General features: G+C 38.9%; 2 protein-coding genes across 2 annotated transcripts in view; one reads left to right on the top strand and one right to left on the bottom strand.

Annotated features, from left to right (window-relative positions):
• Positions 1-30: 30 nt before the first annotated feature.
• becn1 (beclin 1, autophagy related) lies at positions 31-10,495 on the bottom strand. Its single transcript, XM_061709184.1, has 12 exons — positions 10,367-10,495; positions 10,094-10,226; positions 8,213-8,283; positions 6,334-6,392; positions 6,080-6,170; positions 5,770-5,906; positions 3,781-3,975; positions 3,538-3,684; positions 3,247-3,396; positions 2,228-2,288; positions 2,006-2,148; positions 31-723 (listed from the first exon to the last, which is right to left on the bottom strand). Exons 2-12 carry the CDS (start codon positions 10,218-10,220, stop codon positions 555-557), a joined length of 1,350 nt encoding a protein of 449 aa, XP_061565168.1. The 5' UTR covers positions 10,221-10,226; positions 10,367-10,495; the 3' UTR covers positions 31-554.
• A 5,104-nt stretch (positions 10,496-15,599) lies between these two features.
• LOC133419513 (breast cancer type 1 susceptibility protein-like) overlaps positions 15,600-18,734 on the top strand; it is a 35,336-nt gene continuing 32,201 nt past the window's right edge. The window contains exons 1-6 of the mRNA XM_061708720.1: positions 15,600-15,660; positions 17,979-18,066; positions 18,172-18,225; positions 18,335-18,415; positions 18,524-18,612; positions 18,692-18,728. Of these exons, the coding sequence (XP_061564704.1) occupies positions 17,993-18,066; positions 18,172-18,225; positions 18,335-18,415; positions 18,524-18,612; positions 18,692-18,728 (335 nt within the window). The 5' untranslated portion in view covers positions 15,600-15,660; positions 17,979-17,992. The remainder of the gene's footprint in view (positions 15,661-17,978; positions 18,067-18,171; positions 18,226-18,334; positions 18,416-18,523; positions 18,613-18,691; positions 18,729-18,734) is intronic.

Here is an 18,734-nt window from a genome sequence, read left to right as displayed (position 1 = left end):
TATTAAATAATAAACACAGACATCTTTAAGAGCATAAACATTTTAATAAGTAAATTCCATCGTTAAACATTTCATATTCAAACCATGTATTGATGTGATGCAGTTGGCAGTGTGTTCAGTTTTAATATGCAAAATGCTCCAGTTAAATTCTCTGCTATAATTTTATTAAATACCCCTCACAGTGGAGAAATGGAAATCTCAAATGTGCAAACATTTTTCTTAAGATGTGTCCAACTCTTTTAATGCTTGTTCAGTATAAGTCAGCTTATTTAATGACGCTGATTATAACAAAAAGTATAATGTTGCTTGCTGAGGGGAACATCTACAACTGTGTAGATAAGTCAGAGGGCCAAGAAGGTAGAATCTCCACGGTGCAACAACAAAAGACCAGACATAAAGCTAGGACCCTCAACTGTGTGGACAATCACGACGTCTTTCAGTCCAGCAGGATTTGAGAAAAAGGTACAGGCAATTCCTTCAAACTCATAATCACATGAAACTCGTTTATTAGGTGTTTATAACAGTGTGAATTCAATATATGAAGTCCAACGGGTTCATCTGTTGTAGAACTGTGAGGTGACCCAGGCCAGTCCCCACTTCAGATTGGTCAGCATAAACTTGAGCGCCTTGGTCCACTGCTCCTCAGAGTTGAACTGTGTTTTGATGGAGTAGGAGCCTCCGCTCCCACCTGTGTCCTCAATCTTCCCCTTCTCCACATCCATCCTGAGACACGGAAGAAAAGAGCAATTACAGACCTCACATCAGGTCAATTATAAAAAGAGGTTAAAATGCCCATTACACTCTGCCCTCTAAAGCTGGGCATACACTGTGCGATATTTTAAATTGTTTGAGTCAGCCTCATCTCACACTGCACGACTAGATCGCAGAGTTCAAAAGTTCACAGCCCACGATTTATGGTCTCACACTACGGCCCGATGCTCTGATGTGACCCGTCTGCTCACAATATATGATCATAATCCTCCCGTCGGACCTCTCTGTACTGGAACTCAAGGCCGGTTTTGGGGCAGGGGTGAGCTGTTCCAACCCAAACGTGCGTCCTGCCCACCCGATCAAAGGTTATGGGGATCCTTTATTTTTTTATATATATATAAAAAAAATCCCCAAATATCTGTACTGTTTCTGATTGGGTCGGCACTGCGCATCATCTTTAGACACAACAATGAACGCTTACCGCAAAAGTTGTGTCTCGGTGGAGGGAAGTGTTCAGAACAGCAGAGAGCGCACACCAAAGGCTGATTTATGGTTCCGTGTTACACCAACGCAGAGCCTACGGCGTAGGGTACACGGCGACGCACCGTGTGTGGAAATGCAGTCTTTTTTTTCTGCTATTAAAACATGATTTGTAATGTGAATTTGCAACACTTTAAACTACAAATAATAGTTTTTGACGTGACATCAGAGATTGCGCATGCTCTCTGTGAAAGGATGAGTCCAATCGGGTCGTAGCTGCTTCAACTGTGCGATTCCTTCACGAGGAGCGACCAGGATTTCAAACACGCTTGATTTTCTTGCGACCTCACGATTCGTGATCGGGAGCTCGCGTGAGGTGTTAATCTCTCGTCGTGAGGTGTTAATCTCTCGTCGTTACCCCACGTACACTGCACGAGACACGAGCAACGATTGGGTCAAAATCCATCCCGATCCAAAAAATAGTCGCACGACTGGAAAATCGGCTCAAAACGAGCCGATAATCGCACAGTGTATACCCAGCTTAAAGGCTTTTATGAAGACTAACTGGAATTAAAAGTACTTATATCTGTAGATTTTATTCTTAAAGCCTTTTTTTGATATTTTAAATGAATCATTTAAAGTGTTCTTGAAGATTGTGTTAGCCTCAACTGAAAAGATGCACATTCTTTAGTCTTTTTTGGTAACATTTGAGTCAGTGGTTTAGAATTCATCCCTCTGAATTTACGGCTTCCTTCTTAATGGATGCAACGATGCGTTAGAAAACGGGGCCACTCTGCATGTACCGGTATCTGACCTGTATGGGAGGCAAAATCCAGTGTCTCCTTTTTCCACCTCTTCTTTGAACTGCTGGACACAATCCAAGAAGGCCACCATGGCGTGATCAAACTTGTTGTCCCAGAAGAACCTCAAGCCACCCGAGCAGTACAGTGGGAGTTCCTGGATACAAACGGGCAGAGCGTCAACCCAGATAACAGTTGAAACAATGATGGGAGTTTAAAAAAATAAAATGCATTACCTTTGACTTGTCTGTCAGTGACTCCAAGTACGAGTGATTTCCATACGGGACAAGACGGTACCTGGAGAGACAGGAGAGGTATTGTTCAAATTGAAGCTACTGTTGATATCCAGACTGACAAAAATGTAAAGGTTAAAAAAAAATAAGTTATTTTCCAGAAACAAATGCTGCTGAACTGAATTCAAAGAAAGTCAGTAGAAAGTACTGCATCATATGTCTAGATCAGGGGTCGGCAACCCAAAATGTTGAAAGAGCCATATTGGACCAAAAACACAAAAAACAAATATGTCTGGAGCCGCAAAAAATGAAAAGTCTTGTATAAGCCTTAGAATGAAGGCAAATGGCGAAAGGCGAAATGTTGAGAAAAAAATCGCAATGTCGAGAAAAAGGTTGAAATGTCGAGATGTTGAAGTACAATTTCGAGAAAAAAATCAAAATGTCGCGAAAAAAGTCGAAATGTCGAGATTAAAAAGGAAAGGAAAAAGAAAGAAAAAAAGAAGAAAAAAAGGAGAAAAAAAGAGAAAAAAGGGAGAAAAAAAAAGGTCAAACATTTTTGAAAAAGCTCCAGGAGCCACTAGGGCGGCGCTAAAGAGCCGCATGCGGCTCTAGAGCCACGGGTTGCCGACCCCTGATCTAGATGCAACAATACATATAATTATTGTGTTTATCTATAATTAATATGAATTTAATATTAATACATGTTTTGACATCAATAACATCTGTAACCACTGGAAGAAAACTGGCATAGCAGCTATTAGAGGGAGATCATTAAATAAACAGAACAAAACACAAACTAATACATTTGAATTGAACTGAATGATACTTTTCTAACCCCTAAGGTGAAATTACATTATTACAGAGTAAATGACTTCCTTTAAAGTAATTTAGTGATTGAAATACTTACTGTGACAAAGTTAAGTGATCTTGTTCTAACACTTCCTTAAAAGTTTATTTACCTTCAGCTGACAAATCCAGTGGATCACTACTGAATTCAAGCATACAAGAATAAAAAAGTGCACCTTTGAAAACGCAGCCCCATTTTGTTGGCCAGAGCGTGCAGCAGCAGCACGGTTTGCCCCCAGGCTGCATTGATCTCATTCCACTCCACAGGGACGCTGGGAAGTCGACCCAGACGGAAGTTGTTGATGGTACCAAACTGGCCACTGTGCCTAGAATAAGAACAAACAATTCACATTATCTGCTAACAGGGTTTGGTTTACCTTTATGTCTGGGGCCAAACCAAACCAAACCTCTGCTGATTTGTGAACAGAAAATCTAATTATTTAAAGGGAATAAACAAGTATCTGTACCAGATGTGGAACGTTGCATTGAAAACGTTGGTCTTCTTCAGACGATCCAGTTGAATCTGGCAGTAACGCATCTGGTTATCAACACTCTTCAGCTCATCATCTAGCTCCAGCTGCTGCCGTTTAAACTCGCTGTATTCCTTTTGGTACCTTAGAGCAAAGAGCGGTGGGGGCAGATGGAGCTGTTAGGTACTGTATCGTTTATAATATGTCACATCTCTACATCCACGCTGCTCGTCCACTCACTGTTGCTCCTCTGTGTCCAGTTGCAGAGACTGGATCTTACTCTGGGTGAGGTCCTGAGCCACGGCAGCTCTCTGCTCCTCCACGGCCTCCAGCCCCTGAACCAGGGCCTCCTCCTCCTCTTTCAGGTGCTGCAACTCTGCCAGCAAGGTCTCCTCTTCCTCTACCCGGAGGTTAGACAGCAGCTCCAGACACTGCCTGAATATACATCACAATGTGAGTGAAAACTGGCGTCCAAGTATTTGCAAAGAAATCTGTTGTACCGTATTTTCACGACCATTAGGCGCACATAAACATTTATTTTTTTTAAAGAATGTGCCGCGCGCCCAATGAAACGGTGCGCCGTATCTATCACCTGTATTACGGTAATGTAAGGCGGACGGCCACCATGAGAGCGGTAAAGGGAGAAGGGGCGTGTGAAGCACCCGTGAGTTGCGGACGTGATAGAGACCATCCTCAGACGTTAAATGGGGGAAGGGGAGGGTGTGAAGCACAGAGCGGGTGGAAGAAATGAAAGTTGAACATTTTCATGGAGGTCCGTGTTGGTGCTTTCGCTTCATGAAACGGTGCCAGCGTAGCAGCAGCGCCCGGCAGATTACATGGAAAAGATGGAGAGCTTCCGCTCATTCTGCAGCCGACACATCACCGACAAACGCATCCAGCCCAGACACATCACCAACATGGACGAGGTGCCGCTCACGTTCGACATCCCGGTGAATAACTCGGTGGAGAGGACGGGGGTGCGCATCGCCGCCGTACCCTACGCGTAGGCTAGCGCGGGGGAGAGGACGGGGACCGCCCGGCGCGGTGGAGAGGACGGGACCAGCACGGTAGCGACACGCACAACGGGGTATGAAAAGTCGTAATTTACTGTTGTGCTTGCCTGCCACGCTGATGGACAGAAATTGCCGAGCGGAGCTCTTTAATGCAGAAACAGCGGGCGTGTGTGTTTTGCGGCGCGTGTGTGCGCGCGCTCCGTGTCTGTAGACGGCGCCTTTTAGGTCGGTGCGCCGTATATGTGTTTTAAATCCCAAAATTACACACAAAACTGAGGGTGCGCCTTTCCACACGGTGCGCCCAATGGTCGTGAAAATACGGTATTTTGAAATTGGACTTAAATATCGATTATGAGTTCGCTTTGTTAGGGAAAATGCCAAAAGAGATAGTTAAAACTGAGGATAAGTACCTTACAAGAATTTTAAGAATAACAGCTCTTAAACTCATAACAAAAAACTGGCTTCAGAAATAAAGTCCAGTTTTAGAGAAATGGCGAGACTTAATGGAACAAGTAAAAGAAATGGAGCAATTAATGTATAAAATCAGAGGAAATCTTCGAATGAGAGACATGCTGTGGGCTAAATGCTATATAAAAAAATGGGGGTGAAATGCTAAGATAGTATAGGACATGAAGAGATCTAACTGTACCTAAAAGCTTAGTACAGCAGTCAATGGATTATTTGATGGATAGATATATGGAGGGGTCAACAACTGAACGGGGAGCACTTCATGTTTTTTGTTTGTTTATCTTTTTTTTTTGTTTTTTTGTTATTATCTTTGGAGGTATTGTCATGTACTTGCTTGTCTACTTGCTCTCATGGTGCGTCTCTCTCCCTCTAATTGTATTGTGTTTATGAAATAAGAATTGAAATGAGGATTTGTGAAAATATGAATTTTAGTGTATATATAAACGATAGTGAAGTTTAAGGGATGTTTAGGGGAGGGAGGTAACAGGGGGTTAGAAGGTATTTAAAGGCATGTTATGCCTCTTTTTGTTTTGTTTGTGTTTGTTGTTGTTGTTTAGATATGTCCTTTTAATATTTTTTTCGTTTTCGTGTAAATGTTGAGGTTGGTGTCTGTCTTATGTCTATATGTATTTTAGTTGTTTTTTTGTTATTGTTATATTGAACGTCACTATGGTGTGGCACATAGAAAAATAAAGTATAAAAAAAAGAAAACTGGCATCCAAAGCGGTTCAACTTTATTGTGCCTTACTTGTAATTCTGGCACTCGTTCTCTGTTATGTTGAGCTGCGTGTCGAGGTGGTCCAGCAGAGTGTCAGTGCATTCCTCACATAGCGGATGATCCACATCTGTCTGGCCTGACATGATGTCAAACAGGTCACTGGTTACCTGAGTGAGACAGGGTGAGAGGCAAAAGTGTCACTGATTTTGTCACGCAGAAAACACCCTGTTGGACGAGCCTACAAGCGTAAAAATGAAAAAAAAAAAAAAAAAATCCAACACTTGTTTCAGTTTTGAGATAACTGAAATTAAATGTATCTGTATATGAGCGTAAACATTACCTTCAGTCTACGACTAAGGTTTTCCATGGTTCCACCATCAGATGCATCTCCAATCAGCGTGAAACTGTTGGCACTCTCTGTTGACATCATCCTGTAAGGAGGATTTCAACGCTTGAGTCAACGTTGCAGGATATGCAGCAACTATGAAAGCTTTCACACCTCATTTGTTCTTTTCTCTCTTTTGCTGTCTTTACTGCAATGTACTTCACTATAACTCAGTGATGTTTCAAAGGTGAATAGTCTTGGTTGCTCACCGTGCAGGAGGGATGTATTTTCTTGACACTCCATCTTGCTTGTTTTCTACAAAAGCCTCCTAGAAGAAAAGGGCAACTCTGAAAACCAATGCTTTTGTAAAAAAAAAAGAAGAAGAAAAGGAATCAAAAGAAATTACAGGATGGCCAGTTTACAAGGTTAAAGTTGTTGTTTTTTTCTACCCCAAAGAAATATTAGAACAGGCTGTGAAAGGAACATATTGGTCGTTGCCTGCAGTATTTAGGTAAGTGCATACGTAAATGCATATATCTGAGCGCCAAATCAATACATAACACAAACATGCACCTGTTCCCTAAGTTTGAAAATACGTTTTTATATATGCTGAGTACTGTAACATCACAAACCCAGACCAGAGTAGCCTCTGTCTCCTTTAATACCTAATAACAAACACCAGGAAACTGGACCACATTACACCGGTCATGAAATCACTACACTGGCTTCCACTGAGTCAAAGGATAGAGTTTAAAATCTTACTGCTGGTCTACAAAGACCTGAATGGTCTTGGACCAAAATACATGCTGGATCTGTTAGTTCCTATGAAGCTCCCAGACCCCTGAGGTTCATCTGGATCTGGTTTGTTGTGGTTCCAGAACCAGAACCAAGCAAGGTGAGGCAGCGTTCAACAACAAACTTCCTGTAGACCTGAGGTCTGCTCAAACTGTAGATCCTCTAACCCTTGTGCTGTCTTCGGGTCAAGGAAGGAGGAAGGGAAGAAGGGAGGAAAGAAGGAAGGAAGAAAAGAAGGAAGGAAGGAAGGAAGGAAGGAAGGAAGGAAGGAAGGAAGGAAGGAAGGAAGGAAGGAAGGAAGGAAGGAAGGAAGGAAGGAAGGAAGGAAGGAAGGAAGGAAGGAAGGAAGGAAGGAAGGAAGGAAGGAAGGAAGGAAGGAAGGAAAGAAAGAAAGAAAGAAAGAAAGAAGGAAGGAAGGAAGGAAAGAAAAAAAGAAAGAAGGAAGGAAGGGAAAAAAGAGGAAGGGAGAAGGAAGGAGAGAGCAGGAGGAAAGAAGGAAGGAAGGAAGGAAGGAAGGAAGGAAGGAAGGAAGGAAGGAAGGAAGGAAGGAAGGAATGGAGAAAAGAAGGAAGGAGGGAAAGAAGGGAGGAAAGAAGGAAGGAAGGGAAAAAAGAAGGAAGGAAGGAAGGAGGGGAGGAAGGGAGGAAAGAAAGAATGAAAGGAGTAAAGAAGGAAGGGAGAAAAGAGGAAGGGAGAAGGAAGGAGAGAGCAGGAGGAAAGAAGGAAGGAAGGAAGGAAGGAAGGAAGGAAGGAAGGAAGGAAAGAAGGGAGGAAAGAAGGAAGGGAGGGAAAAAAGAAGGAAGGAAGGAAGGGAGGAAGGGAGGAAAGAAAGAATGAAAGGAGTACAGAAGGAAGGGAAGAAAGAAGGAAGGAAGGGAGAAAAGAGGAAGGGAGAAGGAAGGAGAGAGCAGGAGGAAGGAAGGACAGGAGAATGAGGTCATTTTGACCCAAAGACAGTACAAGGGTTAAATCAGGCCCAAAAACATTACTGTTTACTGAAGCGTACTCTTAAATTAAATACTTACCTGCTGTACTTTACTGCCCTTATTTTTTAACAACTTTTGTGTCTTGCTGCTTTTAATGTTGATGTAAAGCACTTTGAATTACCTTGTGTTGAATTGTGCTATACAAATAAACTTGCCTTGCCTAATAATAAATCTGTGGACATCATTCTCTAAAGTTGTCATGTGGAAAGGCAACAAAACTAATCAGCTGGATCTCATGACAGTCCACCATGAAGCGCTTGGTTCACATTAAAGGTTCCTCACGGTCAACTAAACAATCTGGGATGATGAGGAAAGTGTTCAGAGCCCTAGTGGCCCTTCATGTTGTGTAGTGGTGAGCAGCACCCACCTCGGGAGGCCGGTCCCCCGGGCTGCTGCTGCTGTCCGCCTGTCTGCTGGGGGTCACCGTTACCAGGGGGGCTGAGGAGGACACAAGTCAACACGCTCACTACAATCCACACAAAGCCCTCACTTTAGTCCATGGGCCAGAGCCCAACATTTCACTTGGCAGTACCATTCAAGGTGACAAAACTTACTTGTGATTTTTGAAAATATCTATAGATGATATTTTGGTATGATAACCCTTCCTGAGTGGCAGCTGGATCAGAGGTATCAGCTCATGAAGTTACCCACCCCCTTCAGAAAATTACATTTTAGCTGTGGTGCATGTCCTGATTTAGACTCATGTACAGGAAATCTGTCAATGTTTCACTATATTGTCTTTGGTATCATTTTAAAGGGGACCTTTTAAGCATTTTCAATTAAGCTAAGATGTGAATCTTTCTGACCAACATAGAGGTCACTGCAGCTCTTTAAACTATAAACAACACACATTTTTACACAATTTTCGCCTAAAAGACATGCTATATTTTATCCCTGTGTCATCTAGGAACAAAAGAGACACAAAATACAAAAACTGGAATACTCACAGGACCATAAGGATTCAGGAAATGTATAATATACCCCTACTATATTGTTGTTACAGGTCATTGTGAGCCTTAAACTAGAAGAGCATCATTAGGCTCCTATGAAACTATAAATGCCAATAGGCTGATGTCACAAACTGGGGCCGGATTCACAAAACATTCTTAAGAAAAAAAAAATCTTCTTAAGTGTCATTTTTTTGTGTTCAGTCTTAAGAAGAAAAAAGAGAAGAAGTCATATTCTCTCAATCAAGTATTTTCTCAACTTTCTTCTTAAGTTTCTTCTTAAGAATAAATGGTATTCTTGAAATAAAAGTTCTCAAATTTGTTCTTGACTTTTTTCTTCACTTTAAGACAGGAGTGTCCAAAGTCGGTCCTGCATGTTTTAGTTGTTTCCTGCATCAACACACCTGATTCTAATTAACGGTTGTCACCAGCTTGTCATCAAAGTCTGGATAGTTCTGTTGATGACCAAGGTCCTTGTATCATGGTTTGATAAAAAAAAGGGACACATCTAAAACATGCAGGACACCGGCCCTCGAGGACCGACTTTGGACACCCCTGCTTTAAGACAACCTTGACCTGTCTTAAAATTTCTTCTGTGAAAAGGTAAGCCTGTAATATCACCTTTTTCAACACATTTTAGACAAGTTTAGACTAGTAGGTCGTAGTTTGAGGATATACTTTGTAATTAATTACACAAAGAGCCTGTTAACTGTTTGTTAGCATGTTAGTTAGTGTGGTAGTTAATTATTATTAATTTCCCCAATAGTATTTTTTTTCGCACATTAATCTCATCCACCATAACCTTGAAAAGTTCCTGCATCTCTTTTTCTCCTTCTCCATGTTTAGTGAGTGACTGACGGTTAAGACCAAACTACATGTATAAATGTTGTTTGTTGGAGCGTGCAATGCAATGACATATTTTAAGAAGTTCTTAAGTAGGAAAAATAAGAAATTCGTAAGAAATGACAGTTGTTAAGACGGTTCTTAAGAAAATATTGAGGAATCGCACTTAAGGACTTTCTTATGAACTTCTTAATTTTAGATCTTAAGACATTTTTTAAGATCGTTCTTAAGAACATATTGGTGAATCTGGGCCCTGGTCTTTATCATGCAAATACAGGATGATCCAGCTGCCACTCAGGAAGGGTCATCATACCAAAATATCATCTAGACATGGATCTTTTCAAAAACGATAAGCAGGTTTTGTCACTGAGTGGTGCTGATCTCTGGTCTGGCCCATGGACTCATGTTGTCCCTCAGACCAGCAGGTCCTACCATGGATGTACAGTATTATTAACTACCCGTGAGTTCGTGGATGGTGAGTCTGTCCAGGACGTTGAAGGACGTGTCCAGCTTGAGCGGCTGGCAGCACCGCTGGCACACGAAGCTCACCTGCGTCGTCGTACTGGACGACTTGGAGCCCTCCATCACTACCTGCAGAGAGACAATAATAAAAACAACTGAAGTTTCACGGGTTGTCTGTTTTTAAACTCAACAAGCCAGCTACGACCAGCGTTAATTGGCGTGTTGTTAGCAGACGGCTGCTTGGGTGTAAAATGTTGAAACACACTTACTGCTTCTTGAAAAAGAAATAAATACTAATGTATACACGTGGAAAACAGAAATGCAGCTTTGATGTAAATGAGATGTCTCTATCTTTATCCCCCTCCTGGTTGTTGTTGTGACGTCCTCTTCTTCTGCAGGATAAATCAACAGGGGTGTTGCAGCCTCGGCGCGTTGCTGCCCCCTGCAGGTCCGTTCACCGCATTGACCATTCAATCCCTGTATACGACACATGTTGGGCATATTACATTACAAACAGTACTCGAGTTGTAAAAAAAAAATCAGGGGGGATGGTGGATTTTATCATATGGGGACAGATCATTTGTGCTGATTACAAATAATATAATATATTACAAATAATAGCACTGACCAAAACACCTGCAGAAATACTGCAGGAATGACGTAGCAGCAGTTAAATGCAGCCTTCTGTAAGCTTTAAATATCCACTGGACTTACATCAAATACATCAAAACACAACAATAAAAAACAGTTTTCTGAACTTATCAATATGCCTCTGTCCTTCACAGGATAAGTAAAATGGATCACTGCGAAAACTCAAAATCTTAACAAGAATATTTGTCTTATTTCTAGTTAAAATGTCTCATTTTCGTAAAAAAACAACCTCATTACACTTAAATCAAGGCTCATCACTGGAAAAAACAACAATTTTCACCTGTTTCAAGTAGATTTTCACTTGAAATAAGAAGAAAAATCTGCCAGTGGAACAAGATTTTTTTGCTTGTAATAAAAAGATAAATCTTTTCCCACTGGCAGATTTTTCTTCTTATTTCAAGTGAAAATTTACTTGAAACAGGTGAAAATGGTCAAATTAGTTATTTTTCTGGTGTTATTTTTCTGGTGATGACTCTAAATGTTGAAATAGCAGTAAAACCACATTCATTGATGAAATGACATAAGGGATGGAAAGGGGGGATGGCAGTTTTACAGGGGGGATGATTTTGGACTGTTTTTATTTCAGGGGGGATGCCATCCCCCCTCATACCCCCTCAACTCCAGTACTGATTACAAATGATTGTGACATTGTATTAAAGATGTTGGGAGTTGTCTCATATTCTCCTTCTCTGCACATCCATTACTTTTTCCACGCAGGGCCATTTAGGTTTGGATTTTTTTTCCCCTTAATAATAAAAACCTTCATTTAAAAACTGCATTTTGAGTTTACTTGTGTTATCTTTGTCTAATATTTAAATTTGTTTGATGATCTGAAACATTTAAGTGCGACAAACATGCAAAAAAATAAGAAATCAGGAAGGGGGCAAACACTTTTTCACACAACTGTATTTGATTTTGATTGATTGATTTAAGTTTTTATTTACGTGTCATGCACATGAATTGCCCAGCCCGAGTGGGCTTTCAAGACACCAAAAAAAGAAAAAGGAACATAAAGCAAATGAAAGCCAGACAACAGACCCTGTACCAATTAAACATATAAACAATCCTGACGCTTTATCCAGGCTTCAGAAACAAAACGAGTTAAGTTAAACAACCCGTCCATTCTATCATCATCAGAGCGCCAGAACATTTGTGGGTTTTTAACAGACATTTCAGTAAATAATGGAGTTCTCAGTTCATCATACAGAGGGCAATAGAAAATGTGATTCACTTTCCACTTCATTAAGTTCACATAATTCACACAACCTTTCATCTTCGGGAATGTATGGAACTGTAAATGCTATTAATTATTCCCCTTCAGGGATTGATGAAGTATTTTTTTTTTTTATTTCAATTTGAATTGAATATAACCACACAACTCAGACTGTATACTTTGAGATATTGGTAACCATCCATCTATTATCAATAGTCAGGAGCCTGTCCCAGTGGTACAGCCTCAGCCTGGTAGGTCAAGTCCGCTACAAGGCCGTTTATGACAGACACCCAGACACACTCACTCCTATGGGCAATTATCACCGTTACATGTTTTTGTATTGTCAGAGCCGGATTAACGCAAAGGCAAACTAGGCATGTGCCTAGGGCCCGATTGACAGGGGGGGGCCCAGACAGAGGGACAAAAATCTTCTTTTTTTTTTTTTTTCATAAGATTTCATAAATAACATCGATGGAGGGGGGCCCAAAAATCACAGTATGCCTAGTGTAGTCCATTCATTTAATCCGGCTCTGTGTATTGTGGGAGGAAGCTGGAGTATCCTGAGAAAACTCACTCAAGCACAGGTAGAGCAAGCAAACTCCATACAGGAACCAGGAATATTCTTGCTATGAGGCATCAGTTCTACCCACCTAGCCATGATGCTGCCTCCTCTTTAACCAAAGGTGCTCTAATGTCTTCTCAGAATCAGAATCAAAATCAGGATCAGAATCAGAATCAGGTTTATTGGCCAAGTCAAGTCAAACAAGACAGGGAATTTGACTCCGGTTGTTTCGCTCACTGTACAGTAAATAGACAAATGACAGCTCTTATTAACATCTATACAATTTTTTAAAAAAAGTGAAAGGTGCAGCAGTATGAGGTAGACATGGTTATTGAAAGGTGCATTGTTACAGCATATGATTGTGTTATTATTATTATTATTGCACAGTGATTGATTACTCCGAGACTCTTATGTGATAGAGTTCATCAGAGCAACAGCTTGGAGGAGTAACTGTCTCTGAGTCTGGAGGTTTTGGCGACAGAGCTCTGTAGAGCCGTCCAGAGGGGAGGAGTTCAACCAGACTGTCCTGGGTGTGAGGGGTCTGCAGAGATGCACCATCTGGTCTGATGGTGCTCTAACTTTATGAGCCTTTTTTAGACTTTTTTTTTTTATTAGTTTGCACACAATAAAAGTAACACTTACAATCAAAATAGTAGAACAAATGTGACAGGAGATGTCAAAAAGCCAACAGGCATATGCAGCGGACCTCCCCTCAATTTAGGAAGTAAAACAGTAAAAAAAACAAAAACACAACAAGACGAAAACTATAAACAAAAAAACAAAAGTTAGACTACATAATTACAGAATAAATAAATTAAAACCAGGGTGGACAGAGCCTTCTCTGTGGCAGTCCCCAGACTCTGGAACTCCCTTCCCCTACACATCCGGGCGGCCCAGTCTTTACATATTTTTAAATCTCAGTTAAAGACCCACCTTTTTTCCTTTGCTTTTAATTAGTGTCTTTTTATATTGTCTTATTCAGATTTGATCTCTTAGCCCTTTTCTAGTCCCTTTTTTATGTCTTCGCTTTTTAAAGCACTTTCTGTGAAGCACTTTGGTTGCGGTTCAGCCGTTTGTTTATGTGCTATATAAATAAAATTTGACTTTGACTTTGACTACAGATCATCAACACACACACACACACACACACGCACACACACACACACACACACACACACACACACACACACACACACACACACACACACACACACTCACACACACACACACACACACACACACACACACACACACACACACACACACACACACACACACACACACACACTCACACTCACACACACACTCACACTCACACACACACACACACACACACACACACACACACACACACACACACACACACAAAACAACCAAAAAACAAACAAAAACCAACAACAAAAAAATAAACAACAAAAAAAATCAACAAGAAAACTTGTGACATTTTTTAAATGTGAATTAAATGAGAAGATACATCTCTTTTAAAAATCTCTAGAGAAACAGAGCTTTTGATAATGTGAGATTTGGAGTTCCATATCTGTACACTGCGATATCTGAGGGAATACTGGCCGTGTTTAGTTTTATAAAAAGGAAGATGAAGATGATTGACCTTTCTAGTATTATATGAATGTATTTGAGAATTATATTTGAAAAAATTACTAAACGATAGTGGTAAAGATAAAGGCAAAAACATATTTTTGTATCAAAACACACATATCTGATGAATATTTGCCTTTTACATGCAGTCAATAACCCTTTTAAAACCCGAATATTGGCAATAACCCCAATTTGCACGGCCATGTAAACACCAATAACCCCTTTGAATAACTGCTGACTTCAGACTCCAACGAGGGCCGTCGTGAGTTTACGGCAGAGTTTACGTTAGAAGAATCTAGGTCAGGGGACAGTTGTGACCATGGATCTATTATAAAACGGTTGTGACTCATCACACGATGAGGTACACAGCATGTTTCAGGACGTAAAGACGATCGTCAAGAACATGTGTAACAGAGTTACATATTATGAGAATAAACTTGTAATATTACGAGCATAAAGTCGTAATATTACGAGAATAAAGTCGTAATATTACAAGCATAAAGTCGTAATATTACGAGCATAAAGTCGTAATATTACGACTTTATTCTCGTAATATTACGACTTTATGGACTTTATAGAATAAAGTCGTAAAATTACAAGAATAAAATCGTAACATTACAAGAATAAAATCGTAATATTACGAGAATAAAGTCGTAATATTACGAGAATAAAGTCGTAATATTATGAGAATAAAGTCGTAATATTATGAGAATATAATTTATGAGAACTCTAACAGAAAGAGCATCTTATCCCTGTGTTAAAATGAGGAATATTGAGCATCTTGTGAAGTTATATTTATATATCTATAATATATTTAATATTACGACTTTATTCTCAAAATATTACGACTTTATTCTCATATTATTATGACTTTATTCTCGTCCTTTCCATTTTTTTTGTCTTAGTTTGGCCCTAAAAAATACCCTAAAAATAAAAAATGCACTATTTTTCACCATTTTATAGACCAAAATCAAATTTACTTTTTGTATCAATAGCAGCTAAATATCAGCAGCAATTTACTATAGTAATCTGACGTTGAAATAATTTACAGACAAAAAAGAATGATATAGTTTTGTGTTAATGCTATTTAAATATACATTCATTTATTTTTTTAATATTTTTTGCGGCTCTAAAATAAAGTTGATGAAGACTGGAAGGTTATGTATTTGCCCAAACAATATTACCATAAATCAAATAAGGATAAATCATAGACTAATATAGAGTTAATACGCAATAAGTTAATAAGCAAGAAATATTAACTTAACTTATTAACTTAATTCAGTTCTATTTAAACCAAATGAGACTATTCTTATCTAGGGTTATATTATATTCTTCAGTCCTTTCCAGTAGACCACAAACAACTATGTAGGAGCTGGTGAACCCTGGTGGGGGTGTTGTTCCTCCCTCTGACCAGCAGGGGGCGGTGTGGCAGCAGACGCAAAACGCGAGGAAACTAAAGCAGAAGAAGTTGAGTTGCGGGAAAACTCAAGCGGATATTTACATCTGCACGAAAACAAGGAAAATCTACCATAAACTTACCAGTATGTATCGTTTTACAGTTGACGGGCCATAAGATCTAAGTATATTGGTTGAATATTTGTATTGAATGATGGTTTTTGTTGACTGTCTCGATGTTAGAGCGCTGTTAGAAGAGGAAAGTGCTAACTTGTGTAACTAGAAATTGTGCACAAATCCAACAGTTAGCAGGTCTAAGGTTTAGCTGTGATTTAGAATTTAATACTTTTATATATTTAACAAACAATGGCAGTGATTTTATCCGACAGATTTTAATACTATGTCACATGTTCGCCCTTTGTAAAATGAAGATGTTTTAATACACAGCGATAATAATGACTCATTATAACATAGATATCATTCATACTAGTATGAATGAAAGTGTCCAGCAGTTCAAACAGCTGGAGCTGAAGTTAAATAAGGAATATATTGATCAACAGAAAACTAAGTAGAGACTGCTTTCTAGTCATTTGTTATTTTTAATGGAAAAATCACCGCCATTATTTGTGAAACGTTTTTAAATATTCCTTTATGTAATAGTATGATGGCTTTAGGGTTTTGGTCAGTTGGTTAGATCAGTGGTCCTCAACCTTTTTTCAGTGATGTACCCCCTGTGAAATATTTTTTCAGCCAAGTACCCCCTAACCAGCGCAAAGCACTTTTTGTTGTAAAAAAAAAAGACCTAAAACAGAGCACTGTGCCATCATCAGTAACTGATTTATTAAACATAAAAATATTGCTGCTACGCTTCAACCACGACTCCATCGTTGGTCCAAGTGATTGACAGGTGAAGCCAGGTGATTGACAGGTTAGGTGGAACCATCCTGATGTGGGGGAAATTCTGGGGTTTTAGGATAGTAAGTTGAATAGCCTAAGCCTACTCCTGAAGATAAAATTAATTTTATGAATTTAGACTTATATTTTCCTCAATTATTTATGAAATATTTATTTTTAAAGGATTTTTGCATGGATGCTACTTTTTAAATACAGGACTGTCTCAGAAAATTAGAATATTGTGATAAAAGTCTTTATTTTTTTGTAATGCAATTTAAAAAAAACAAAAATGTCATACATTCTGGATTCATTACAAATCAACTGAAATATTGCAAGCCTTTTATTATTTTAATATTGCTGATTATGGCTTACAGTTTAAGATTAAGATTCCCAGAATATTCTAATTTTTTGAGATAAGATATGAGTTTTCTTAAACTGTAAGCCATGATCAGCAATATTAAAATAATAAAAGGCTTGCAATATTTCAGTTGATTTGTAATGAATCCAGAATGTATGACGTTTTTGTTTTTGTAATTGCATTACAGAAAATCACAATATTCTAATTTTCTGAGACAGTCCTGTATATGTATATTTCAAAATCTCACGTACCCCCAGGGGTACGCGTGTCATTCCTGAATTATTTCCAATTAATCAATTTATTCAGAAGATGATTTGCATTTGTAGGCAGATGAAAGTGAGTTAAATAATGTCTTTATATCAACCAAAAGTAAAAAGTTAAAAAGCTGCTTTTCCAATAATGCATTAGTCGTAAAAGGCATTTTAACTTAGTTTAATGATCTGTTAGGGGAGAATAAAAAGGGTGTGTAGAGTGATTACAGTACACATAGGTGTCTTAGCTTTATTACAGCAGTAAAGGTTAGAGTGTAGTTCATAATTTAGTCAACAATATGTTTTTTCATAGTTGTGGAGTGGGATAGTGAGTCATCATACAACCACAGAAAAATACAATAGTCTATTGTTGTTAGGTAGTATGTATTTGGTTGACTGCATGAAGACCTAAATACCATGTGAGAGTGCAGTTTTTGATGAGGAAAGCGGGACAAGATTAGTCAAATCCAGAGGTGTCAAGTAACGAAGTACAAATACTTTGTTACCTTACTTAAGTAGAAATTTTGGTTATCTATACTTCACTGGAGTAATTATTTTTCAGACGACCTTTTACTTTTACTCTTTACATTTTCACACAATTATCTGCACTTTTTCCCCCTTACATTACTTTTACTTTTATACTTTAAGTAGTTTTGAAACCAGTACTTTTATACTTTTACTTGAGTAAAAAACTTGAGTTGATACTTCAACTTCTACAGGAGTATTTTTAAACTCTAGTATCTATACTTCTACCTGAGTAATGAATGTGAATACTGAAGACACCTCTGGTCAAATCATAGGTAGATGTCTGTTATATTTTGTTTAGAGCTAAATGTATTTCCAGAGATAAAGTAAAACCGTAGTTACGTCCATTGTAAAAGCTTCGGGTTGCAAACATTTGATCAATATATTCTTTGTCTTTGTTGTTATTTCCCCTTTCTCTAAATTTGGTCCTTGGAAGCCTTGCAAATCAAAATGAAAACTCCAAAAGCCACGGATGTTAAAAAGGGCATTGCTGCCTTGTGGGAGTCTCTGCAGTGTCCCATATGGTGAATATCATTCAGAATAACAAAATGCATTTAAAACATCTTTTTCTCTCCATCTGCTGTATGTTGCAGGATGTTTTCATCTAATTAATGTCCCTTTTCCTTTAGCTTGGATTTATTGACTGCACCAGTTTCTACTAAGTGTGACCACCAATTTTGCAAGTAAGCAGCGGATGTATCATCTATAATGAGAAGTTTGACCATATTTTTTACTTTTTCAAATTTGCCTGAATGTCATCTATGAATAACTGTCTTATTTTCTGTTTGTCAGATTTTGTATAATGAAGCTTTTGGACAACTCTAAACAGAACAGGGCTGACTGTCCTGTGTGTAAAACCAAGATAACCAAAAGGTTGGTTAGAGTCAATACACTGGTATTGTAGTATTGATTGGAGTCATTAAAGGTGCATGTTTATTTATTCTAGCATGATTACAGTTGAATGTGTGTCCTTATGTGCAGGAGTTTGCAGGAGAGTTCTGGGTTTCAAAGACTTGTTGCAGGATTGCAGGATATGATACAGGCATATGAGCTTGACACCGGCACAAACTGTAAGATCACAGACATGACAACCTCATGGATTTTTGTTGAACTAAAACATCTGATAACAAAACCATTTTACATTTTCAGATTTCACTGGATTGTCCCAGCAAAACAGGGCCTTTAGGTAAAA

Source organism: Cololabis saira, chromosome 19 (genome assembly GCF_033807715.1).
Source record: "Cololabis saira isolate AMF1-May2022 chromosome 19, fColSai1.1, whole genome shotgun sequence".
NCBI classification, from domain to species: Eukaryota; Metazoa; Chordata; class Actinopteri; order Beloniformes; family Belonidae; genus Cololabis; species Cololabis saira.
This window is presented reverse-complemented; position numbering and strand designations above follow the sequence as displayed.

What these genes read in the sequence shown, in the direction of transcription:
- becn1 (XM_061709184.1), bottom strand. Translation starts at nt 10,220, where the DNA reads ATGGAGGGCTCCAAGTCGTCCAGTACGACGACGCAGGTGAGCTTCGTG. An exon ending in ACCTTAGTCGTAGACTGAAG is followed by an intron (nt 5,907 to 6,079) that starts GTAATGTTTACG and finishes TGTCTCACTCAG; the next exon opens with GTAACCAGTGACCTGTTTGA. An exon ending in AATGCAACGTTCCACATCTG is followed by an intron (nt 3,397 to 3,537) that starts GTACAGATACTT and finishes TTCTTATTCTAG; the next exon opens with GCACAGTGGCCAGTTTGGTA.